At 50.1% G+C, this 26963-nt stretch overlaps 1 protein-coding gene and 1 long non-coding RNA gene across 2 annotated transcripts in view; both read left to right on the forward strand.

Annotated features, from left to right (window-relative positions):
• LOC107135879 overlaps positions 1-4507 on the forward strand; it is a 6627-nt gene extending 2120 nt beyond the window's left edge. Inside the window, exons 3-4 of the long non-coding RNA XR_001502623.2 lie at positions 3841-3924; positions 4080-4507. This is a non-coding gene — a long non-coding RNA (uncharacterized LOC107135879). The remainder of the gene's footprint in view (positions 1-3840; positions 3925-4079) is intronic.
• Positions 4508-12855: 8348 nt separating this feature from the next.
• Positions 12856-26630, forward strand: Ms4a18 (membrane spanning 4-domains A18). The gene is made up of 6 exons (XM_015506762.2): positions 12856-14054; positions 16438-16551; positions 21526-21582; positions 23170-23358; positions 25476-25589; positions 26299-26630. The coding sequence occupies exons 1-6, from the start codon at positions 13512-13514 to the stop codon at positions 26494-26496; spliced, it is 1215 nt and encodes a 404-aa protein (XP_015362248.2). The 5' UTR covers positions 12856-13511; the 3' UTR covers positions 26497-26630.
• Positions 26631-26963: the final 333 nt, after the last annotated feature.

A 26963-nucleotide genomic window follows, 5' to 3' on the forward strand; every position in this document is an offset into this window, starting at 1 on the left:
CCTGGGGACAGTCTCCCTCCAATATTCCTCAGAAAAACTCCTCCACAGAGAACCAACCAACCAAGTCCCTGTCATTTCTCAGGAATGACAGCCTGGAGCTCCTCCCATTCCAGAAACAGCCCATGGCTCCCAGGGTCAAAGTCTAAACACCCACCAGGGGCCTGGCTCTGTCCCACTGAGCCCCACAGGCACCTCCTTTACACTCTCCCGCTCACCCTGACTTCAGTGACTCCCATTTCCAGAGAGAGCGGGGCACGGGGACTACTGGGACTTCCCGCTGGGAAGGGACCCACCAGGGCTGCCCCGCTGCCCAGGGGGAGAAATGCTGCAGCCAGCGCTAGTTGAGGAGAAGAAACGGGGGAGGCTGGGGACAGGCAAAGTCCCTGCATGGGTCAGGGCCACGAGGCACAGAGCAGGAAGTTTGGAATCAGAAAATGTGGCTTCTAACGCCACTTCTGCCCATGCCTGACCTTGGAAAGAGAGCACTCCCCAGCCCCACCTTTCACCAGGTCGTCCCCTCTGAGCACAGGGTGCACTGCAGGACAGCTTTGCCCAGGGACACCCAAGGATGGGGGCTCTGGGACTGTGTGTCGGGCATGGATCATTTCCCATCAAATAAGAAAGCTCAAAGGGCGTGAGCGACCCCATTCCCACGGAAGCCTTTCCGTATAGAAGAATTTTGTTTAAAAAACTATTTGTAAAACACCTGCATCATTGACGAGGGTCCTTCCTTCTGCTGTGAACCTTCTTGCTTGATTTAGCCCCCTTCGCCTGCCTTTCCCAGCGCCCTGAGGTTTTCTTTCCCTCCCCTCTCCTTTTATACCCCTTTCTGTCAGCTCTGAGTTACAATGATCCACATCTGTGCCTGTCTCCCTCATAGACTGGCCTCCTGGGTGCTCTTCCTGCCCATCTGTACCCCACAGATGCCTTTATTGCTCCAGCTCTGCCTGCTGGACACTCCTGAGCTCCTGGCTGTTGGCAATGCCATTGGGTGTAATTGCCATCGGGGACACTGGACTGGCACCTGCCCTGGGCCACACAGTGCTTCTCTCCTACTTATTACCTCATATAAGGGGAACCCAAATGACAGTTGGGACCATTCCTTGGCTTCTCAGAGGAAAATGGATTCCAATCAAACTCTCTTCCCAGGGCTGTGGGGGACCCCGAGCTCCTGGGGCTCCCGGGAAGCCACAGGCAGAGGGCTTCTATTTCCCTGGCTCCTCCTGATGCTGCTCAGTGACTTCAGATGGGGATCACTTCACTGGCTCTTTTCCAAAGGCAGAGTGGTGGCCCTAATCCCTTCCCCAACAAAATGCCACTGTCACCCACCTAGAGGGCTGTCTCAGGAGCCCACTTTCCCTGAAGGTTCAGAGTGAGGGGAGGTTGCCATCAGAGACAGAATCTGCCCAGTCCTGAACACCAGCCGCCCCTGCTCTGGGCCCTCAGTCCCCCCAGCAGCCTGTTTCTGCAGCTCCACCCGCCCCACGCTGCTGGGTGCCACCTCTGCTCCCTCCATCTCAATGTCCTCGCTGTCACTGGTCCAAACCCTCAGGGCCCCGTTCACTGCCCACACAGGACAGTCTAGCTGGTCACTGTCTTGCTCCCGGAGACCTCCCCCTGTCACCTGAAGCCACCATCCAGGTGTTGGCCCAGCAGCCACAATCCTCTCCTTGCAGTAGCCCCGGCCTTGAGGGGTCAGAGAGCAACTCTCCACCCTCTTGGCCTCACGAAGCCTCAGGAGACATTCTCCCCTGAGCCTGGGAGGGGAAAGGGATTTCACAGAAGCCAGAGATGGTCCATCATGAGATCCGACTCCAGCTGAGACGTGTGGGTCCCAGAGCTGCCCTCACGGCCTCTCCTCCCGTCTGCTTCCAGCTCTCTGATATAATCATTTTTGGAGCGGTGCTCGCTGTCTGTGTTATCACAGTCTGTGTGACCATAAATGTTTCCGCTGAGGTGAGTTGTGGGCCTCCTGAGTGGGTGGAGAGACCCCAGCTAGGTGAATGCTAGAAGGGTCTTCAGAGCCTTCACCCTGCCTGGGGGCTGGAGGGCTCTGGTACCTATGGGCTCAGCACCTGCCTGTCTCCTTTCATCCTTAGTGATGTGTCTTGTGTGTGCCTGTTTTTCAGATCAATGTGGATGTCAGAAGTGACTTTCGAGGATCCCGGCCCGACTCCAAGCCCCCTAGGTACAAAAAATGAGATCAAATATGCAGATCAGCAAAAAGAGGACCTGCCTCTTCTCTGCCCCCATAACCTGATTCCTTTCTTTCTTGACAAGCTGAGGGCAAGGTCTCCCCCAGCTCACACCCTGCACTGCACCCTTGAATTCAACCCAATGAGTCACACTTTTCTTCTGTTAAAGGGAGAGGGATTTCACATTAATTTTAGCACCAAGGTCTTCCTTAAGGAGTGTGTTCTTGTATGCTTATGGGGGGACATCTTTGTGCAGGCTTTGTGCACACATCTGTCTGTAATTCTCTGCCTTGGGCTTGTGGGTAAGGTGGAAAATATCTAGGCACCCATCTTCTTCTTTCAATCATTCATTAATAAATATGGATTAAGTATCTGGTGTGTTGCAAGGTCGATTCAAGGCAGGATGAGGGTAAACATCATGACCATGACATTGTCCTTGATCTCAAGGGACCTCTGGCCTCAAGAACACAAAATAGCGCCCACCATGCATATTAGTCAAGTTTTATTAGTGTAATAAGAGGCCCTAGACAGGCCACCTTTGGAGAAAGGAGAGATCAGCTAATAGTTGTGAAGTTTGAAGGGCCTGGCACCCACACGGGCTCTGCTGTAAGGAGGACATCATGGCAAATGGTGCTGGAAACCATGGGGGCCCTTGTGGAAGACAGTGGTCCCTTCTGGAACCAGTTGCAGATAGGACTGGGTGGACACAGTGTCCGTGGCTCCTTTTATAGCCCCTCTTCCTGCAAGCACCACCAAGAGAGGGGCACAAGAAGTACCTCTTGCCCCAAAGGACCTGAGGGACTTTTACCAGACCCCACCATCCACAGCTCCAACCACTCCCAATAGCTCCAAGCTCAAGGACCCAGCCTTTATCCACAATCCATGCAAGGGGGACCCTCCACCCCTCCCTAGCCACAGCAGCGTGTAAACTAGTTTCTCCAACAGGTGACAGCTGGGCAGATGGACCCCAGGGATGGGTGTGAGTGGACCTGGCCGTGATGGGCGAGGGGTGAGGAAAGCAGAGAGCAGGAGGAGCCTGGTGGAGGAGCCAGCGTCTGAGCGGGCAGCAAGGCCGGGGGCGTTTCCTTAGGGTAATGAGGAGCCGTGGGACAACATGCAGTTGTCATGGACAATGATCAGTCCTCCCTATGCTGTCACCACTGATGCCACAGAACCCAAGCCTGGGAAATGGCTCTGGAAGGAAAGCTTCCAGAGCCAGAAGGCTGCTACCTGGTTCCTCATAGAGGATGAGGCCTGATCCCAAGGGGCACAGTGACTTTTGCCTGACTTCTTTTTTTAAAGATATATATATATATATATATATATATATATATATATATATATATATATATATATATATATATNCCCGGAGACCTACCCCCCCCCCGTCACCTGAAGCCACCGTCCAGGTGTTGGCCCAGCAGCCACAATCCATTCCTTGCAGTAGCCCCGGCCTTGAGGGGTCAGAGAGCAACTCTTTCCACCCCCTTGGCCTCACAAAGCCCCAGGAGACATTCTCCCCTGAGCCTGGGAGGGGACCGGGATTTCACAGGAGCCAGGGGTGGTCCATCATGAGACCCGACTCCAGCTGAGACGTGTGGGTCCCAGAGCTGCCCTCACGGCCTCTCCTCCCGTCTGCTTCCAGCTCTCTGGGATGATCATTTGTGGAGGGATGCTCGCCATCTGTGCTGTTATCACAGTCTTTGCGACCATAAATGCTTCCATTCAGGTGAGTTGTGGCCCTCCTGAGTGGGTGGAGAGACCCCAGCTAGGTGAACTCTAGAGGGTCTTCAGTGCCTCACTCCCTGCCCAGGGGCTGGAGGGCTCTGGTGGCCCAAGGGCCGAGCACCTGCCTGTCTCCTTTCATCTCATTGTGTTTTTCAGGTGAAGGTGGATGTCAACAATTACTTTGGAGGAGGCAGGCCCTACTCCAAGCCCCCTAGTCGCAAGAAGTGAGATCCAGCATGCAGATCAGAGGACCACCCCTCTTCTCTGCTTTCATAATCTGATTCCTTCCTTTCCAGACAAGCTGAGAGCTTGTCTGCTCACACCCTGCACTGCACCCTTCAATTCAGCCTGCTGCATCCTGCTCTTCTTCTGAGAGGCAGAGGGGTTTTCTGTGTATTTTAGCCCCAGGCTCCTCCCTGAGGCGCGTGCTCCTATGTGCTTGTGCGTGGACATCCTCTCACAGGCTTCTCGCAAACCACCACCTGCACTCCTCTGCCTTGGGTTTATAGGTGAGGAGGAAAATATCCAGGCACCCATCTTCTTCTTTCAATCATCCATTCATTAATAAATTTGGATTGAGCATCTGTCCGTTTGAGGCATCAGTGGTAACAGCATAGGGAGAACTGATTTCAGACTATTCAAGGTCGATTCATGGCAGGAAGTGGGTAAACATCATGACCAACATGGTCCTTGACCTCAAGGGACCTCTGGCCTCAAGAACACACAATAGCGCCCACCATGCATATTAGTGAAGTTTTTATTAGTGTAATAAAAGGCCCGAGACAGGCCACCTTTGGAGAAAGAAGAGATCAGCTAATAGTTATGAAGTTTGAAGGGCCTGGCAGCCACATGGGCTCTGCTGTAAGGAGGACATCATGGCAAATGGTGCTGGAAACCATGGGGGCCCTTGTGGAAGACAGTGGTCCCTTCTGGAATTGAAGGATGCAGTGCAAGGTGAAGTACAGGGGGAGACTTTGCCCTCAGCTTGTCTGGAAAGGAAGGAATCAGATTATGAAAGCAGAGAACGGGGGTGGTCTTCTTTTTGTTGCAGTGAAAGATTCTTCTAGAATCTTTCATTTTGCTGATCTGCATCCTGGATCTCACTTCTTGCGTCTAGAGGACTTGGAGTAGGGCCGGCCTCCTCCAAAGTCATTTCTGACATTCACATTCACCTGAAAACGAAAAACGAAACGCCATGGAGAACCGTGACAGCACCATGGCAGGTCAGAGGGGACACAGCGCGCCAGGCACCATGTGATTCCAAGAACAGAGGCACCTTTGAAATTGTCCCTTTGCCCCAGGTGGATTTTCAATTCCTGGAATTAAATGGGCCTTAGGAAATTCCAGACACTAAAAGTAGATCTTGATAAAGGAAATATGGGGCACATCATTTCCTAGTTCTAGACCAGCCCTACCTGGATTGTTCTGCAAACCAGGATACGAGTACACTGAGCCCCCCAAGGAGGCCACCTCTCAGGCCATTCTCTGAGGGCTGGGCAACCACGTCCCCTCACCTCTCTCTCCACATCCTTCCTCATTGCTGCCTGAAGGGCTCCATCAGATTCCACACCATCTCCTTCTACAGAACCCTAGCCCTCAGCCCTGACCCCTGACTGTGTTCCCAAAGCCTCCTCCCTGACAGTTTGGACCTAGACTTCACTGAGATTCTGCCAACATGGCTCACCTCTGTAGCGTGGTTCTTGGAGAAAGCACCTGGGGCTTCTCCGGACAGGGGGCACCAGGCATGACCCAATGACTTGCTGAAATCACCATGGGGCTTTGGAACAGGGTTTCTTGTGTGTCCTACCACCTACCTACCAGTGTTCTGTTCCCAGCACCCTCCAGGGAGCCCTCATCAACGTAGAGTGACAGCCACCTGTCCTGTGTATGAGGAGACTCTGGTCTCTCTGCACCTTCCCACAAGCCATCCATCTGCAGGATTCTGGCCCCTCCCCTCCCCTCCAGAACTGCAGAACAGCACACTCAGTGTCTTTGAAAATCTGTGGCCCACTCCACACCTGGGCAGAGAAAGCACAGAGGTAAGGGGGCAGAGATGTCCCCGGGGTCATCAGCCAGCGGGGACCACAGGCGGGACCTGCACCAGGACTCCAGAGGGCAAGTTTCCAACCTTATCTCACTGGCCCTCAACTGGATTTGACCCACCAAACCCCGGTCTCCTTAAAGCACCGTCTCCTGGCTCTGCCCGGCTTCCCCAGGGTCCTCTTCATTGTCTCGCATGAGCAAACCTTTCCCCCCCTCGTGCCTCAGGATGCTGCTTCCCCTGGTCTGCTTCTCGGGCACTGGACCTGAGCCCCTCCCGTGGGGCTCCCATGAGAGTCAAATGGGCTAATCAATGTCTGAAGGTGATGCAAAGTCATCCCACCCTGCAGACCCCGAGCCCCAGGCCTCTCCATCCTTCTCTTTGGGATCCCCTAGGAAAGAGCTGAGGCTATTTCCTGGTTGCTTTGCCCACACCTGGAACATTCCGGGGAGCAGGAGGACCTATGATAGTCCAGGACTGGCACCATAAGATTTAGGAGGCAAATCCAGAACACCTCCTGTTCCTATAAATAAAGCTTTATTGAAACACAACCTCTCCATTTGTTCACATGCTGTCCCTTACTGCTCTTGAGCTACAACAGCAGAATTAATATCAAGACAGGGACCACAGAGCCTGTCAAGCTGAAATATTTACTACTGGGCCCTTGCAGAAAAGGTTCTGTAATCCCAGAGATCAATGATGATGATGATGATGAAGCCCCTTCTTTGTGCACCAGAATCATGATTGTGAGTCACTGTCACTTCCTCACGGTGGGGATGAGCTGGTTAGATGCACCAAACCCCCATCTGCCCTGCCTGCTATGACCAGAGGCTTCCTGGCAAACGTCATGAAGACAGAATCTGTAAGCACACAGTTGTGGTGCAGGGAGTGGCCAGGGATGGTGGAGCCGGACAGACTGAATGCCTGAACTGGCTAATGCAGTGCAAACTAGGGGGCAGTTTGGGACATGGTTTGAGGACAAGATCTCCAGGGATTATGGGTGGATGAAAATGCATAGTGGGATCTGAGCCAGAGGGATAAATTGAAGAGAGCTCACAGGTTTCTGGTTCAAGAAAATTGGATGACAGTCATTTTCTGAGATGGGGAAAGGCGGGAGTAGGAAGTCGTCAGGAGAAAAGCCAACACTCTAGTGATCTCTCCCTCATGAACTTATAGGAGCACAGAATCTCAGAGGAGGCTAAGAGTTTAGAGAAAATTCAGTCTCATATCCATTTGAGGCATGGAAATCGTCTACACTTGACCTTGAATTGCCATATCACATTTCTCAGAAGCTTGTTAGACCTGGAAATTCTTTGGCTCCACCCAGACCCACTGAAGTAGAACCTCCAGGCTGGGTCAGGCAATCTGTCTTTGCACAAGCCTCCCAGCCGATTCTGGAGCACACTCAGGTTGGAGAAGCACTGATCCATTGCATCTTCTCAAATGATTGCTTTATCTCATGTCAGCACCACTCTGGGTTGGATAAGTGTCCCCAAAGGCCCATGTGTTAAAGGCTTAGTCCCCAAGGTGGCACTGTTGGGAGGTGGTGGAACCTTTACCAGGAGGGGCCTTGTGAGGGCATCTTAATAACTCCCTACCTCTCAGCAGCTCATCCATCCTGTGAGAGCTAACCCACCCCAAGAGGCCAGCACTAATCCCTTCACGAAGGAAACCATGACCAGTCAGTCACCTCCCGCTAGTCCACCTCTTAGAGGCCCCTGACCTTTCAATACAGTTACCTGGACAGCACGTTTCTAGCATGTGACATTTCAGGTAACAAACTCTATCCAAAGCTGTCCAATAAACACCTGGTAGATGGAGACAATATGCTGGAAAACAAAAGGAAGCAATTAACATTTTTTGAGTAGATCCCTGTCCTGTTATTTCTACTCAATGCCGTTCCATCGGAATGATGTCACTTTGCATTCAGACAGTGCAGAGAAGGTTTATTTATTCTCTAGCAACAAGGAATCTGAAGAACTTGGGGCTCAGGAGGTTTAGCAATTGCCCTAATTGACACCGACAGTCCTTGGTGCCAAACTGGATTGGAATCCATGTCCCTCTTCTCTAGAGCCCATGCTGGTTTGCCACTGTATCCTGTCATGGCTGCAGTGCTGGGCACAGGACACAAAGAAAGCACACAGTAGTGGCCACGATGATGACGATGACGAGGTTGTTCTTTGTGTGCAGAATCATGATGTTGCAAGCTACTCACTCACAGAGGGAATGAATGGCCTTGACCCACCTGCTGGTCTCTTGCCCTTGATGTTGACCCTGATGTTGCTCTTGATGACCAGAAGCTCCCTGGTGAGGCACATTAAGGTGGGATCTGGACATGCAGGACCATGGTTAGGGGAGGGGTCTTTTCGTGGCAAGTAGGGGTGACAAGCAAGAACTAAAAATAAAAAAATTTGGAATATTCTCCTCTCAGTCCGGCCTCAGCTGGGTGTCCCATTCCATGCTCAGCCACTCAACAAACCTCAGGGCTGCTGTCACACGTCTCCCAACCACTTCATCACTGACAATCTGGCTGACTCTCCCTAGCTGTGCTTGTACGATAATTACTCAATGATGGTACATCCTGTCTTGGCCCCTGAATGTCCCCAAAAGGCTCATGTGAGGAATGCTGGGTCAGCCATGCAGCCATGTTCAGAGTTGGGACTTTTGAGGAGAGCCTAGATCATGAGTCCTCTGATCTCGCTAATGGATTAACCCATTAATGGGTTCATAACTGAATGGACGACTCGAAAGTGATGGAAACTACCGGACGTGGAACCTGGCTGGAGAAAGTAGGTCACTGAGGGAGAGTCCTAGAAGGTTACCTCTTCCCCTGTGACCCTTTCTGCCCCACTCTTTGCTTCCTGGCCACCATGAGGGGAGCAGCTCTGCTCTTCCATGCTCTCCCGCCATGATGTTCTACCTCACTAAAAGCCCAAATCTATTGAGGCAAAATGACCTTGTACTGAAACCTCTGAAACTGTGAGCCAAAATAAATCTTTCCTCTTTTACAATGATTTTCTCAGGCATTTTGTCACAGCAATGAAAAGATAACACAAGTGCCTTATATCCTAGTGCTCAGCACACCAACCACACACAGCAGAAACTCAATAAATACTTGCTGATTGCTTAATCAGTGTAATCTGTGGGCTCATGTAAATTTCATGGCCCACTTCTCCACTTCTTAATCTCTCCATTTCTCACAGACAGACTTTGGAAGGAGCTCCCACAGAATCCTAAGCAGTCAAGGCCATAAATTCTCTCAGGGGTAAATAAACCCTCCCTGGGTGCTAGACAATAGACTCGTTGACTCTGCCTGAAACTGCAAAGAGGACTTTGGTCCTTGAAAGAGAAACCTAATATTTCTTCTTCATCTGGAATTTCTGGGCCAGCTGTAAGAACTAACAGACTGAAGAAGGAACCCCAAAGACTCACCAGGACCACAAGGTAAGGTTCCCGGGAGTTCCTCTGAGAAGCCTCCACAGAGACTGGGTGACTTCAGGAGAGACCTGGGCCCTAGACAGGACCTAGGAAGTGCCTCTTGGGAGCTGCAGGGAGTCAGGTTCCTCCTGTAGGTGAGCAAATCCAGCCTGATGGGACCTCTCAGCAACCTGGCCTTGGAAAAGGGGAGCCAGGCCACCTGGGAGGTAACCGAGAGTCAGAACAGGTCCCTGAGGCTAGTTCCCATCTCTGCAAGGACATTGCAGTGTCCCCCTAGAAGGCTGGAAACCCTGCATCTTCTGGGAGACCCCTCTGAGTCCAGCCCTGGGTGCCTTGTGATCAGGATTGTTTAGGGCCTGGAGCTGGCGATGCAGGAAAGCCTTCTGACAGACCTCCTGCTTTGCTCCTTGTCAGAGACCAGCTCCAACAGGGGGTCTCAGGAGACGAACGGATGGTGAGGAGTCGGCGAAAAGGGGGTGGAGAAACAACACAGACACCAAAGTGAAGGTGCTGAATCCCCATCTTTACTTGTGAAGTTGATCATATATACTTTTCATTTTGGCAGGCTCACAGTACTTTGTGGTTACAAAACAGGAATCATTATTCAAAGAAACAAAGTATTACGTAGCTACAATTAGAATAGAAGAATGTCTCTTGGCTTAGGCATAAGCAAGCATTTTTACTTTCAGTTCCCGTTTTGCTTGGAGCTGTTTCTGCTTAGTTGACTTTTAATAATAGTTAGAAATGTCCCAGACTCTTGGCCTATACCTTGACTATTCTTTCTTGACTGACTGACTGGAACCGGTGCCACGGTTACAGCAAGTGGTTAACTTGTTATTAATTTTAATCAAACAAGAGTAAGAGCACAAACCATTGTGCACAGGAACAAGAACAAGTTGCCCAGTACTAAGCACTAATCTGTCTTCTTAACATTAATTCTTCTTCTCTAGATTTTAATTTAATTTCTCAAAAACTTCCCTGACAGGAATACAGGGAGTTTTTCATTAAACATTAACAATTTACGCTCCACAGCTGAATCATTGCATTTAGAGCAAACAGATCTATTCTTTAGAAGTAGTTGCATTAATTGGGAAAGTCATGTTTTTTCCTTCATACTTAATGGTCCTATGAGAAGTCACAACTATACTTATTAAAGGAATACAGAAACAAACCAGCCCATTCCCAGAAACACTGCGTTACTCCAGAGGATGGACGCCTTGCGCCATCCACCTCAGTAGGGCCTTGCCTTTGCCTGAGTCAGGGGAGGGGCGCAGCAGCTCCTGATGGTTTCCTGGTAGGAGGCAGAACTGAATGGGTCTCGGGAGCCCCTTACAAGGCTCAGTCTTCTGTGCCCATTGTCAGGTCTTCAGTTGTCTTGTTTTTCACACATAGAAGAATGAAGCCTGCTCTGAAAAGGAAGAGAGAACTAATCCAATGTCTCAGGTCATGAAGCAGAGCCTGGCACGCAGCACAGTATTCGTTTTGAAAACAAAAGCTTTAATTCTCATAATTCAAACCTCAGCGTCAGCATTTCCTAGCTGTGTGTCTGTGCTCCAGTTACCTAACCCCTCTCAGCCTCCAGTACCTCAGCTGCAAAATGATCATAGTAATAATGTGTCACTGGAGGAACCGCCTTCCCCCTGCAGGCCTGTGAGGCATAAGCACCGGTGGTGGCTGTGGTTGTCATTATGACCCACTCCCCTAAGAAACCTGCCCTTCCTTCCCAAAGCCAGGAGTGCTCAGGTCTAAGAGGTTGCACGTGCTGCCTGCCACAGCCTCCCTTTGCACTGTGGAACCTTGTGTGTCTCCTGGTGGATCTAAGATCCCTTTAGAACAGTGACAGCACCTTGAAGTGAGCGTAGCAGCCAGGAAGGATGAGTCTGAGGCCCGAGTCCACTACTAGAGCTGAGCATGCACAGGCGGGCCCTTCCGGCTCACTGCCTCCTCTCCCTGCTTTGCAGAGATGTGGGTAAGAGCAAGCTGAGCAAGAAGTCCTGGGGAATGGCTCAGCTGCCAGGTGGCAGACAGGACAGGTGTTTTCTAGAGCAATAGCAGAGCTGCACGGGCCTTGGAAACCAGCTAGAAGGTAGAAGAGGGAAAGCTAGGAATTTCCTGAATTCCTGCAGAGCCCGTGTTATCGACATTTGGGATCCAAGGAAAGGGAAGTCACGAGGAGAAATGGGGGGTGTTTCTGAACAGTCATGGGTCTCAATCTTCTGCAGCAAATCCCCACTCCTGGAGCCTCTGATCCAGTAGGTCTGTGGAGTGGACCGAGAATTCACATTTCTAGCAAGTTCCCTGGTGATCCTGAACCTGCTGGCCTGCAGACCACATTTTGAGATCCCCTACTGTAAGTATTGCAAACAAAATACTTTGGAGTTAACTAGGAAAAATGTTCAAAACAGGGGGCCTTCTGTTGTGGACGGTCTCTATATTTCGACAGAGAACAAGTGTAAAGTGGGTGTTTCCCCTGGGCCAGGCTCTGTGCTGCAAGCACCCATGATAAGAGGCCAGAGCTTCTTATCATCTCTGCTTCATAGATAGGAGAGTGAGAGCTATGCCACGGGCTCAAGGTCATGAAACTATTAAATGGAGAAACTGAGAAATGACCCCAGGGCTATCTGATCTCGTAGTCCTGATGCTGTCTTGCCTTTATTTTCTAGACGATTAAACATTAAACACTATCAATCCTTCAGTCAGCCCCAAACCCAAGTTGGCTGTGGGCAATTCACAGTGTTTCTCACTCTGTCAGCAGCTGGGACTCTGGGCTCTAGGATGGGTTCACTTTATCTTTATGGCTGGTGTAGAAAGGGCAAGAGCCTCCTGAGCACTTATGGCTGGATCAGGTCTGCAGCATTTGGTACCAGAGAGGTGGTTTTCTGCCAGCAAGGAGCGTACAATTTTGGTGACACAAGCCCAGCAACCAAAACAACTAACAACCCCAGGTGAATCACACAAGCTACCTTCCCCTGCTCTGCATGGGAACTCGTCCCACCTAGCGCTGCTTCAAGGGTCTCAGGAGGCCACACACCGGCCTGTGCCCTTTGCAACCTTGCTGAGCTGGGCTGAGCAGCACAAGAGTTTAGAGCTTCTCCAGATCCCCGTTATCTGAGGTCAAACCAGGACTACATTCACGCTTTTCTCAACTGCCTCTTCTACTCAGAAATCAATCGAAACTGCGTGTGATTCAGGGTTTGGCCATTCTCAGACCCTCTAGGACCCCAGAACATGGCACGGAACATGTCATTGGCATCATTTCCTGCATTTGATCCCAAGAAATTCATCAGTTAAACACAGACCAACAGAATTCAGCAAAGCGTCTCTGTGGTCCTGATCCCAGCACCAGGTGGACAACCTTCAGGAAGAGGGGACAAGTTGGGCATTCCCAGGCCACCTGGTCCACTGTTCCCCTGGGTGGCAAGGGTACATGGAGCGTGGGAAAGACAATCTGCCTTTTCTTTCTAAAGCCAATGAATGTTAAGGAACCATCCATAAACTAGCTGAATTAAACCCAGGAGCTAGCTAACTGCTCATAGACTCCAAGAGCGAAAGTAGGTGGGGCTAATGAGAACCTTGAACCAGAAATTAAAAGGGCACAATCAAAGTCTCCCCTCCCCCTCCCTCCATCCATGGTCCTCATTCTCCTTACTCTGAAGAGCTATCTCTTCCCCTCTGCACATAACATGTGCTTGACCCTCCAGCTCTGTATGGCTTCCCATCTCACAATAGTCCTCAAGTTCAATCCCAAGTCCCCAGGAGAAAGGAACTATCAGCCATTCAAGGTCAGCTGCGCATCCCCAGACCCACCCACAGTGGCCAGGGTAAGGGGCAGGTGGGCCTGTACCCATTCTGCAAACTCAAGGTAAGCAGACTGAAATACCAACTGCAGAGGCCTGAACAAAACCACCAGCCAAAAGGTACCCAGGGTCGACAGGAGCTAAGCAGCCAGGAGACCTAGTCTCCAAATCCACACCCACATAAGGAAAATAGAATGTCCCTAGAACATGGACTCCCAGGAAGGAAAGTAGCTTATTGGGTAGAGCAGCGTGGCAGGTGGTTTTCATTTTAATGAGGATGAAGCTGAACATAAGAATGAGGAAAGATGGGTCATGCATTTTGTCAGAGGAGGAAAATGCACCTTCTTGTGTGTTCTGTGGCAGCTGCACACCATGTCCACACTGGAGAGTGGAACCAGCAATGTGCCCGGGGCTCATGCCCCAGCAAGTGTCCATGTCACCCAGCCCCGGTATCCGGTGACTTCAGAAAGCCACAAGCAACCTTCGGGGACAACCCCTTACCCACCCTCTTCGACAGTGGTCCAGTGTGATACAGGAAGAACAAACTTAGCACAGCCATTCCTAGTGTACCAGAATGCAGCGGGGGTGACCGGTGCACAGAGCCAGCTCACCGTGCTCCAGCCTCCAGCAGGAGGGCCCGGTTTGCAGACTTCGCCTGGAGTGACCCAGTACCCCCTGGGAACAGCCCATGTCCAGACCCTGCCTGGAGACCCTGAGAATCCTGCGATCGCCATCCCCGGGCTGACACCCACCTCAGGCCAGTCCCCATCGAACATGGCATGGAACATGTCATTTGCATCATTTCCTGCATTTGATCCCAAGAAATTCATCAATGATGAGGTCAGGACATTAGGGGTAAGTGCGATGTCTTTTCTTCTGCTTGGGTCACTTCATAAGGCCACTTCTGGTGCAGTTAGATGAGGAAGGCGAAGATCTGGAGAGCAAAGAACAAAGCAGGTGACAGTTTCTGGAGGCTGGACCCAGGAGGTCCCACAGACAGCAGTCCCCCTCCCCGTCTCCCTCCCCCTCTCCACCAATTCCCTGGTCTTTGGGGAGGCTGTAAAGTTGGTTAACCATCCCCTTCCTAGTTGTCAGAGCCAAAGGTCGGCATCAGTTTCACTCAAAAGACCATCGACCAGGAAGTCATGTGATCCAGGTTTCGGGGCTGGCTGGAGGCTGGGTGGACTCGGGCACATCCTTCCCTCTCGGGGCCTCAATTTGCTCATCTCTAAAGGGAGCAGATCTAGTGAGATCCTCTCTTAAATCCCTTCAGGCCCTGAGGCTCTGTGACTTCCTCCTCAACCAAGGGGATCCTGACCCTGACCTGCCTCCTCCAGCCTCATTTGGCCCCTGGAAAAGCTCCGGTCATCCTCCTCTTGGGGCAGAAGCCAGATCAGTCCTGTGGCAGACTGGAGGCCCAGCCAGTTCCTAGCAAGGGGACTGGCTTATAACAGATCCTCAATCTGTACACACTCACCCATTCCATGTGACAGGGACTCAGAGCTGACCAGGACACCACCCTCAAAGACCAAGGAGGGTCTTCACTCCGAGGCAGCTACTGCAATTATATCAGCTTCTGGCATGGCCAGAGGACGCATGCCCAGCTCATCCTGAGCGCCCAGAGAGTTCTGTGTGAGGCTGGAAGGCCAGGAAGCCAGAGAGCAAGCACAGGTCGGGAAGAGGCTGACTCACGAAGCCCCGCTGTGGGTGGGTATGGTTAGCGCAGGCCCCCCAGGTGCCCATGTGCTGGAAACTGTGTTCCCACCAGCATGGCGATGTTGAGAGCTGATGAGGAACTGTAAGAAGTGTGGCAGAGGGGAAGTGCTTGGGTCACTGGGTTCAGAAGAGAATAGCATAGTCCCCGTGGGGCTTCTGACTAGATGTCAAGAGCAGGTTCTGATCAAAATCACAAGAGTGGCCCTTCCCCATCATCTCTGGTTTCTCTCTTTCTGGCATGAGCTCTCACCATGATGCCATCTGCCTCAAGGTGACACAGCCAGGGGGGTCTCACCAGATCCTGCATCATGCAGTTTAAGCTTTTAGCCTCCATACTGTGAGCTAAATAAGCCTCTTTTCTCTGCATATTACCCAGACTCAGGTATTCCGTTGGAGCAACAGAAGACAGACTAGCACACACCCCAATCTATCCCTCCTCATAGATCCTTCAGGAATAGAAATGTGGGTTTCACCAATGACAAAACTTATCAAAATCAATCTTAGACTAAGTTCCATAAAACAGTATCAGGAAAACAAATGCTGGTTGTGAGCATCTAGTGAGATTAGACATGTGTTTGGACCCTTCCAAAGGTAGAGCTAGCCTACGATATTGCACAGTGAATGGGATTTTGTAACATGATTACTATCATTATTAGTTAATACTGGATAAATAAATCCTTGTTAATTTTGGCTTCCAGTGATGTTAAGATATTTTGGAAGAATTTGAAAATTTCTCAAAACAGAATTGAGTCAGCAAATGCCTGGGGATCCTGCTCAGCCACAGTGAAAGCTAAAAATGTAGGCTCTCTTTCATGGATTGAATTTCATTTTAGTGGGAAAATTATGCCAGCCTTCTGAAGTACAGACCTAATGAGAACACAGACAAAAATCAAGCACATTGTCTTGTGAAGGGACGATCGTATGAAATGCACATCTGTCACCAACTCATAGACACATGGGCCAGGAGAGTGGGACGCATCTGCTCAACCCTGGTCATTTGACCCCTGAGGAAACTGAGGCCCAGAGACGCCCAGAGCCACCTCCCACCTCTCAGGAATAGCCATGCCGTGGGAGCCCAAATAGGAGGGGATTCATTCTGATGGGTCATCAAAAAAGCGTTTAGGTGACCCGTAAGAGAAGGTTAGAGGAGAAGGAAAGATAAGAGGGATAGAGGGTCTCCCAGGGCATCCATTGCCAAGGGAAACTGGCTAGTCATGGGAATGGCTGAAAAGAGAACTCGGGTGTGGGAAAGTGTCCGTGTAGGGCTTCCACACACCTCCCTGCAGGAACTGGCCAATGAGCTTCACGTGCGCTGCAGTCTCGCACGAGCCCTGCAGGCCAGCTTCTGAGAGCCCATCTTAGAAGGAAAGAAACCTGGGCACAGAGAAGGTAGGGTGGTCTGGGGGAGCCCCAACACCTACCATCCCTTGAGTCATTCTGGAGCACCAGCATGGCTGGAAGAGCAGCGTGGCAGCCCGTGGCCCCCAGCTCTGCCTCTCACCATCCTCTGGTCTCCTCCTAGGCCATCCAGATCATCATTGGCCTGATGCACGTTTTCTTTGGGATCAACCCTCTGCTGTATTCCAAGCCTTCTGCGACTGGACTATCAGGGTATCTGTTCTGGGGAGGATTTTCCGTGAGTACAAAGCCTCCTTCCTGGGTCACCCAAGGAGGGCAAGGAGAACATAAAGAAAGAGCAGGAATTTCCACTCACAGTCATAGGATGCTCAGAGCCAAGAGCCAGCCTTCTGCAGGTGCAGCAAAAGGTCAGCATCCAATTCACACCTGCCCAGCAGCAGCCCCTGCCTCCAGGGCACATTTGGAACACAAACCTTTATTGCTTTATGCCTTCTCCACTGCACTTCCTCAGGGCTCTTTCTAGGAAACATCTCATAGGTAAATCAGAGCATATCCACTCATGTGCTCGCGAGACGCCTGCCGGCCAGTCACGACAGCTAACTGTAAAATTGTCAGGAATTAGGTAAGCTATTTGACCACAAATGATCCGCTGTTCTGCACCAAAGAAATCAGCAAATACTGCAAACCAGAGTCTTTTCCAAAACCACTGGCACCTCAGCAGGCAGATGGGAAGCCTTTCTGCTGACAGGCCACTAAGAATATGGAACTGAAGAAGTTAATTAATAGAGAAATGGACACCCATGTTGAGTGATTCCACTTGTGTGAGGCACCTAGATGAGTCAAATGCATAGGGAAAGAGGTAGCCTGGTGGTTTCCAGAGGCTATCCAATGGGGAGGTGGTATTGAATGGGGACAGTTCAGTGTGGGACAAGGAAAGGGATCTGGGTGTGGATGGTGGTGTTGCTGGTGCACAGTGCTGGTGAACTGCACACTCAAAGGTGGCTGGAATGAGTTTTAGGATTGTGTGTCTAAAGGGAATAAAGATTAAAAATTTTTAAAAATGAAGAGATAGGTATCCATGACCTAACTCAAAACCGGAGGCATCACCAAGTTTTAAAACCCCAAGAGTACCCGCTCCCTGCTTCTAGAAGTGGCTCCTATTCTCCATTTTGTGTTTCTCATTCCCGTTCTTTGTGGTCCAGCCACATGCACCCACACGGCATGCCTTTGCACGGGTATAAAGCCATGTGAATGAAGCGTGCTGCATCTTCACGCAGCTCACTCTGTCTCACTGCATATTCTGTTTTGGAGATTCGTCTGTGCCACAAGCAGCCATAGTTCATGTTGCACTGATGGATCCTGATCTGCTACATGAATACGCTACAATTTACTTGTCCATTTTCTTGTCAACAAATATCTAGGTTGTTTTCAGTTCTCAGCAGTGCAAACCGTGCTACTGTAATTGGTTGTGTGAGGCACGTGGGCAGGACTTCCTGTGTTAGCACACTATAAATGGTCCCAGGTGTGCCTTGAGATATTGCCCCAAAGCCCAATGAGATTTGTGGAAACCAGGGCAATTAAAACCAGGGCAAACGTTAAAACTTCTGCCAGTCTGGTGGGATATTTGAATTTCCATCTAATTATCAACGCTTTGAGCATCTTTTCATTATTGAACATTCAGTTTTCCCTTCTCTACCCACATGCCAATTTTCTTTTTCTTTTTTCTTACTTTCTTTTGGGTTGTTTGTCTTTTTCTCCTTGATTCATTGGGATTCTTTGTAAATTCATGCTTCTTCTTTATTGATAATAATAATCTTCCAGTTTTTTGACTGATCCTTTGATTTTTGGCTAATCCTTTCTTTATGGTATCTCCTGATGGACACAATATCTTAATCTGAATGTGTCCTAATTTGTCAAAATTTTTGTGTTCTGTGCTTTTAGTGTCTTGCCGAGGTAATCTTTTCCTGTCCTAGGTCATAAAGAGGTTCTTCTATGTTTTCCTCTGAATTTGTTTTAAGTTTACTTTTACACTTAAATCCTCAATTTATTAGGGATTGATTCTGGTTATGTTACGTTAATGTCCAATTTTGATTTTTTTTGTCTCTGTGAATTAGTAATTGTCCTAGGCTCTCCTTTGTCTGCTGACCTAAAAAGCCAAATATCATATGTCACATATGAATATGTGCGGGTCTGCTTCTGAGACCTCTCTCCTATTCCACATTGCTTGATCTGTCTTTGTAATTCTACATTACATTGTATTGATTACTATATCTTTATGCTAAATCTTTATATCTAAAATTTCCTGGAATTTGTTTTCCTTTTTAGCCAGGGGAGCCAAAACTAATGTTAGCTTTTGATCATCCATCTATATTTCATGTTCCAAGAAACATTCTACTAAAAATTTTCTTCCGGTTCTTCCAAGTGGCTTTTTTTTTAAGCTGCAATATACTTTGATAGATATTTTTATTGATTGTGTTATTTTAACAGCACAAATTTAAGAGATACAGTATGATAATTTGGTACATATAGACTTCGTGACAAATCAGGTCAATTGAATTTATTCTGAAGCCACAGATCAGCATAGAATGAATTCACGTTTTGCTGGTATTTATTCTTTTGATCTATGAATAGGCATCAGAATTTAATATCTTTCAACATTGGTTAATTTTTACATTAAAATTTTTCATATCTTTATTACATCATTCTGTAATTTTTTCTTCATTTCAAACCACTCTTGGTAGTATATTTACATGCAATTGACTTTTACATATTGATCTCACATCTAGTGAAATTACTAAACTTTCTTATTAATTCTAGTGATTTGCTTCTAGAATCTTTTGGGATTTCTGTGTAGACTATGATATGTACTAATAATCACCCTGTTAGTTGTTCATGCTCAATCTGTTCATGGTTTTCGTTTTCTTGTCTTACCATACAAGCTAGTACCCATTTCGGCCGTTTTAGATGCAACTGTCTGGGACTAGCTTATCATTTTTAGGATTTCAGATCATCCAGTTCAAAGCTCCTTTCCAATGTATAAGCATCAGACAAAACACGTTTTTAGAGCAGTGGCCAGTTATGACCGTTTCTCATACAGCATCTCAATCATCTCGACAATAGAATAGAGGACTGGTCTGTTGTTCTGTAGTAAAGGGCTGGCCGAGCATGTAGAAGGTCCTGGGTTTGATCCCTAGCACTATTTTTTAAAGGCAACATAAATAGAAAGTCTTTTTTACACATAAGGGAATGGAAGAGGCTTCAACAGAAATTCACAGAGATCTCTTATCTGTGCCACTATTCTATTCCAGGATGTCCTTCCTGAACTGCAGGGGACTTTGGTGTCATGGTTTTCAGTACTGTCACAGATCATCAGATATGTCAAATAGTTTCTTTAATCCACTGGGTTATTTTAAGACTTGGCATTTTTAAATTTGTTTGACAAACCTATTTGATTGCCACTGATTGAATGCTACTACTGACACTGGATTGACTAAAAATTCAAATATAGTGGCCTAGAAAGACTTATATGCAAAACACAAATTCATAAAGAAACACTCAGATCAGGTAGATAGCATATATATTTCCTTATGGGCAAATAGAATGGTCAACAGTGCCCCCAGGACATAACGCTGGGTCAGCCAGATTCTGCACTCACCTATTTCCTTTAGCGATGGCACTACCAGAGAGAAGTTTGCCAAAGAATAGTGACACTTATCTGGGAACACAGGAGCATTGCAGTGGGGACACTCAGACCAAAGCAAACTGTAGGCAGAGTCAAGGAGGTTGAGGCAAAGGCTAGTTTTATGAGCAAAATGAGAGAAATCCACATAGGTGGCTTGGACACAAAGTTCACTGGTTTCGAGAGCCAAGGCAGGAATTGGCTTGGCTCAGTGATGGAGGTACCTGGCTGGCCAAGTGTCTGTCCAGAACATCTGGTCTGTATTGTTGTAGCCTAAAAGAATATTAAAGATAGACTTTGTTCCAGAAATATGTGCATATGTATCAACATGCAGAACCAGTTGTGAGAACAGGACAGGAAGCAATTTCCAGGGGGATTTTAGGATTTAAGTCCTGTAACAGCACTGATGTCAAAAGAGCAGGCATGAATCTTCCTCTCAAACTTCCTGGATCTAACTTTCTGTGGACTGACAAGACCAAAGGTGTCAGCAACGACTGCACACTGATAACCTTGACCCAAGCTGCAAGCACAAGTCTATACAGCAGTGACAGGAATAAGTGTCTCTTGGAGAAACCACTGGAACACAATGAAGTCCCCCTGTGAGGAAAGTCCCAGAAGGCTGAGGGCTGCAATCAGCACATGGCGGGATGATCAAGGCTGCCCCATGCTGCTGTCCTCTGCCAGAAGCCCTGCTGCAGGCTCCCAGCCAGGCCCAAATTTATGCTCCAGCCCTGTTGCCTTCTAGCCTCCCACAGTGGCACAGGAAGTGAGTTCTTGGAGGAGAAGCTTTAAGAGAGCCCAGGATGCCCTGGAAATCTCCCTGTCCTCCCCACTGAGAATACCATTCTAATTCTCCCACTTGAATGGCACGACCTACTTGGGGGTAGAGAGGACAGGGATCGTTATCCATGTCCATTGTCTAGATGAGGAGACTGCAGTGTGGAGAGGTTAGATGCTACCATCACACCCTCATGGACAGAAAGTTCTGGAAGAAGGAACTGAGCCTCTCCTAATTAGACTGAGCTTGGAGTCTAGCCTCGAGTGTTCCATGCCCATCACATGACTTGCATCATGGAGTGCTAGTTGGGACTCTCAAGCTGGGTCCTGGGGCACAGTGAGGTGACCAGTCACAGAAGTAGAGCAGGATCCCAGGTCTCCTGTCTCCCAGCACCAAGGCTCTGCCCACCACACCAACCTACCCTTGGCTGTTACCCTTGGTTGTTAGGCAGAGTGAGCAATAAGTGAGTTTGGGCAACAACATGCCCAGGCAACGTCCTCAAGGAGAACCTGTTAGAAGGTGACGATAATGAGACAGAGCACCCTGGAACAAGATTAGACTGCCAGAGGAAAGGGAGGCTTTAGACTCGGCTCACAGGGGTCAGAGCATCGCAGCACTCAGTACACTGGGCACGTTCACTGGGATGGGGAAAATGTTGGAAAGAAGTAAACAGTTTGCATTTTTTCTGGAACAAAATGCGTAGAACTTGCAGACTTAGGGAAGATCCACCTCTGAATGGATGGTTGTCATTTTTAATGTTCTGCAAAACCTATCATTCTTTTTTGTCTGCATAGTACATTGCCTCTGGATCCCTGTCTGTATTGGCTGAGAAGGACACCAGCCCATGTGTGGTGAGTTTGATGCCTTCTTTGGTGACCCCTGAGTGTTAATGTTTTCCTCTCCCAATCATGGTAAAGAGGTCCCACGGTGGCAGAGTGGCCCAGCGCTGGGTTCAGAACCTTCACTCACCTCAATCCATTCAGTATACACAACTCTAGGAAGTTCTGTCGTCCCTGTATTGTAGCTGAGGAAACTGAGGCCCAGAGAGGTCACATGTCTTATGTGAAGTCACACACTGAACACAGGGCAGAGCTGGGACTTGGACGTACAAGCTGATTCCAAACCTGTGCTTCTAGTTATCACAAGAATTTAGTTGCTAAAAACCACTTGGCTATTTGGGAAACTCGTGAGTTTGCAGAGCAGTGCCCCAGGGGGGCTCTGCGTCAAGCAGGAAGCCAGGCCTGGGCCACAGGGGATGGTGCGCGGCAGCCGCCTCCCTGGCACTTCCTGTCTTCCTCTTTGGCTGGACCTGGGAATTCTGCTTTGAACAACGTGGAGTCCCAGCCACAGGACACAGGGCATAGCATTCCCTGGGGCCTTTGGGGTGTCATTCAACATCCAGAAAAACATCCGCTCATGTGTTGAGTTTGTTGTGGCCTCTAAGAAGCTTGGGAATGAGTGCAGAGCTCCACGGTGGCCCCCTTCACCCCTGCCCCAAGCCCTCCTTCCCCTTAACACCTTCTCCCCTCTGCAGGCATCGGATCTGTCTCCCGCCATGTGAAGAAGGCAGTAGGCTGAAGGGCTGGGTGATCTAACTGAAGTGTCCCCAGACACCAATCTCCTTCCCCAGGACAAATGTCCACTGCCCCCATCTGCCTTCCTTACTTCATCCTTCCTAAAGGCCAGAACCCCAGATACCCCAACATCGGCTCAGCTCACACTGCTTCTTCATGTCCCAACAAGACTGGTTGAACCCTGTCCCCCAATCTCTGGGGAGTCTAGAGCCTTCTAATGGTGTCTGCCAATTCCTGGGCATCCCCTAACCCCCTTGCTCTGCTGTGTGACATCTGAGTGACATCTCTGCTTCAGGCTCTATGTCCCACAGCTGTCCCGGGTTCAGCCCAAATGTGGCCCACAGCCCCTGTCTCCTTCCCCATACCCCTCAGGGAGGCCGCCTGAGTAGGAGTCGTCGTGAACAATTGCAGGATGTCAGCATCTCATCACGGAGAAGCAGATCCCTTAACATTGACCGTTAGACTTTCTGGCCCTGAAAACCTTCCCCTGTCACCCTCCAGCCCTGGCTGCAGCCCTCCACCTCAGGAGCCATGTCTCTCCCACACCCTCCTCCCAAGGCAAGGCTGGGATCCCTGCTCAGCTCCCTGAGAGCACCTGGGCCCTGTCCTTGTGTCTTTCCAACCCAGCCTTCGAACCTCATTTCCTGTCCCTCTACTTAGTGAGGTGTTGGCCAAGCAAAGGGGGCCCTGTCCTAAGGGGACCTGCACAGTGATTCCAGAACAACTCCCACCTCACTCTGCTTGGAATCCGCTGGCTTCTCACCTCTTTCCTGCACAGACTTTTCTCTTTTCTCCTACCTCCCTATGTTGCCAGATGCTGGGCTTTGGGCCCTGCTCACGGTTGTCTCCCTCTGTGTCCTCCAGGTGAATGGCAGCATCGCCATGAACGTGGTCAGTGCAGTCTTCTCCCTGACGGGCATCTCCGTTTTCATTGCAGATATGACCTTTCAGGAGGTGAGCAATCCACCTGCCTGGGCCCACGCTGCCAAAGGACAGGAGGGATCTCAAGGTTGTTTCCAGAGCAGGAGGGAATTCCAACAGAATTCCAACCTAGTAAGATGAGCACTGTGTCCACCAAGTATGGACCCTCACCAAACTCTGTGGCTGTGGAGGCCACCATCATAAACCTCACTTCACAGAGAGGCAAAGACAGCTGAGCCCTTCTTTTACCTACCCTACATCCTGTTTAGAGGTAGCAAGTGCTCAGGTTTGCAGCAGGGTTGCCACCACTCAAATCCACAATCGAATGCACAAGATGACCTGCCCCAGGAACCTACGGAGGGACAGCCTGTCACTGAGAGAAGAGGTGCTGAAGCTAGGTTCCTGTCTTATTTGGGGGCCTGCAGAAGCAGATGCAGGAGCAAGATTCAGGTACAGGGCATTTCTGTCAGAGGTGAGCCCAGGAAGCCCCAGCAGGGGAGGGAGGGCATGATAAGAGCAAGGGGGGAAGCCAGGATGAAGGACGTAGTCAGGCAGGTGACCATAGGAGCTCCATCCTGGTGGGAGTCCAGCAGAGTGAGCAGTGGGCGTCTCAGTTCTGGCCTGCGCTGGGCGAGGGAGCGGGCAGGGAGCCCCCAACTCCACTCAGTCCTTGGTTTAAAACCGCTGCTGAGGCCACCAATTCCCAGGTGCTTCCTGTCTGCCCTGCACATGGGCAAAGCAGTCTCCTGGCCAAGGGAGGCCCTCGGGCATGTGATGAGGCTGGAAGACAGGTGGTGGGAGTGGAAATAGGGCCACTGGGATCCAGGAAGGACCTCAGTGGCATTGACACAGTACTCAGCAGGCCTGAGGAGCAAGGGCAAGAATAACTGTTACACAGTGAGCCGTGACCCTGTCCTCCCTCGGGACAACAAAGCAGGCAGGGAGGGCTGGCAGGGCACGGGGTCTCTATCCAGACCTGTGTGCAGGTGAGGTGCTCCCTATGGACAGGGCTCCTGCTGGCTCTAGGATGAAGTGACTCTGCTGATGTAACGTGGCATCTAGAGGATGCAGCAAGCCACAAACCAGGCCAGGTGTTGGCCTCTGGAGTCCCCAGGGTGGGACTGGATGTCCTCCTCAAGAGTGGATTGTGGTCCTGGGGAATCAAGAGGCCAACATCTACTGGTCCTAAAAGCAGTCATTGGGCATCATGACCTCTGTCATGAATGACCACTGGTGTAGTGGTGCCCAGAGACTTCGGATTCCCTTAGGCAAGGGGCCAGTCCTCTCTGCCACAGAGAGGAGGAGTGTAGAGGGGACCACAGGATGATCTCCATGACCCCTCCACCCCACTGGGGATGGACATGATCCTAATTACACCAAGTTCTGTGGGGTCTCTTGAACTGCCCTGGCCTCCCTCTTAGCAGAAGCTCCTCAAGTTCTGAGTCCCCATGGCCACCTTCCAAGGACAGCATCCATATAGCATCATAGGGATCAGGCCACAGAAGCCTGGAGCCAAGCAGAGCCGATGATCACATGCTCATTGGTGTCTGTCCCAACAGCCCCTGTCACCAATCACCTGGTCTGTGTGCTTGTTGAGGCACGTCTCAGCTTGGGTTCTTCTCATGCGACAAACAGGAACCCAAGGGGCAAGGCAGCTGGGGTCTTCATACACCGAACACTGATGGTCATTAATAGAGGGCTGCCCTCCAGGGGCCTCTTTCCTGAGCTGCAGACCTGCTGTGCCAATAGCAGCGTGGGCTCTGGAGGCCAGAGGAAGCCACAAGGCAGAGAAAGGCAGGTGTTGTAAGAGAGGCGTTCAGGGGTGTCCATGGGGGGGACAAGCGAACAAGAACACATCCATGTGCAGTAGAGTGGTGCACCCCGGCCCCACAGGGACGGAGCCTGGGACCCTCCAGACCCTGCCCTCTGTGAGTCTCCATCTGATGGTCCATTTGTATATGTAAATATCCTTTATAATGTCAAAGGGATGAAAATACAACAATTAGTTTAAAGATCGAAAGAAAGAAAAGTAAAAATGCAGGTGCTGACAGTTGGGCATCAGGTAAGGTCCACTAAGTGGACAGGAAGGGTACATGAAGGGGTGCCCAGAGGATCTGCTCAAGAGACCACTGCAGAGGGTCTCAGGCCTTCCAGATGAGGCATGTGGCGCTTGCCTAAGGTGAGCCCTGAGTGTCACCTAGATAGTCAACCCTAAGGACTAAAGTGCTTCCGTTCCTGTCTGCCTCTAGGTTAACATGAAGGCCTACGTGGGTAGTCTCCTGCCCTTTGTCCTCTTGGAGTTCTTCCTCACATGTGTGGTCTCGCATTTTGGATGCCAGGCTGTCTGCTGGAGACGCTTTGAGGTCAGTGTCCCAGGAATCAGAGCATGCTCCTGGGGGGGGGGGGGGGGACCGGCGGGGAGAGTAGCAAGACATGACCAAAGACAGACAAATGAGCCTGAGAAAGAACGTATCGGTTAAGCTTTGCTGCATAACAAATGACCCCAAAATTTAGTGATTTAAAAAAGCAACCATTTATCAAGCTCTTGATTCTGAATATAATCAATCTGGGCAATCATCAGTGAGTCCGTCTGCTGGTCTTAGATGGACGCGCTCTTGCATCTGTAGCCAGCTACCAGGTGGGAAGACCTGTGTACGGAGCCCTTGATGGAACAGTTCCTCTCTGATCCACGGGCTACCTCATCCTCTGGTATGCCAGCCTGAGCTCCTTCACAGAGTGACCCGTTCCACAGAGTCGTAAAACATGGCGGCTCCCTCAGCAAGCTCTCTTGTCCTCACTTGTGTCACACTTGCTAATCTTCCCGGGCCAAAGCCATTTACATGGCTTCATAATCAGTTTTGCAGTTGATAAGTCTTCCTCTCTCCACAAATTACTAGCACTTATACAACATGCAAAATATGCTCATCCCTGTCCCAAGAAAGCCCTGTGACTAAGCCCAGCATCAGTGAGAGAAGGTCCACCAAGGCATGGAAACAGGAAGGGGAAGAATTAGTGATCATTTTACGGTTTACTGCAGAAGAAGATGATGGTCTTGTGTCCTTTGCCTTTCAGAACATGACAATAGGTTCAAGCATATTCAGCTTCAACACAGCCAACATGACCGCCAGCCACGTCTACACTACTGACATCCCTGTCAATGCTGCCACCAGCCCTGCCAACCCTACCACCAGTCCTGCCAAACCTAGCTACCCTGACAACGTTCCTCCTGAACCGACGTACCAAGATGTACCTGATTATGGCCGGAGATAGATGTCGAAGGTGCCTATTCCAAGTCTCAGGAGGAGGCACTGCAGAAGAAAGACTCCTTACTTCCTGAACCTCCCATGACCTTGACCCTAGCATCATTGCTAGGCCAATATCAACCACCATCTTCTCCCCTCTTCATTCCTAAACCTAATTTTTATTTGTTATTAATATTTTTACTTCATACATATTTCCCCCTTGGCTCTAGATCTCTTTCAGCCACGGTGAACTGCGAGGGGCTTTTTAAGTCCGTTGCCCAGTGTGTGCACCCTATTGAGAGGCTGGCTCTAGACTGGTCTGCAGTCTGGTGGAGGTCCAACTCCCAACCTTCCTCCCCCGACTCTGACCGTGACAGTCTCACCCCCAAGGGGGAGGGAACGTGATACAGGGCGTGTGCACTGCCAGCCATCTGTGTGTGCCCCAGCACCCCTGGGTGTGTGAGCGGGAGACAAGGGGCGCCCAGGCTGCCCGCT

Source organism: Marmota marmota, unplaced genomic scaffold (genome assembly GCF_001458135.2).
Source record: "Marmota marmota marmota unplaced genomic scaffold, marMar, whole genome shotgun sequence".
Classification (NCBI taxonomy): domain Eukaryota; kingdom Metazoa; phylum Chordata; class Mammalia; order Rodentia; family Sciuridae; genus Marmota; species Marmota marmota.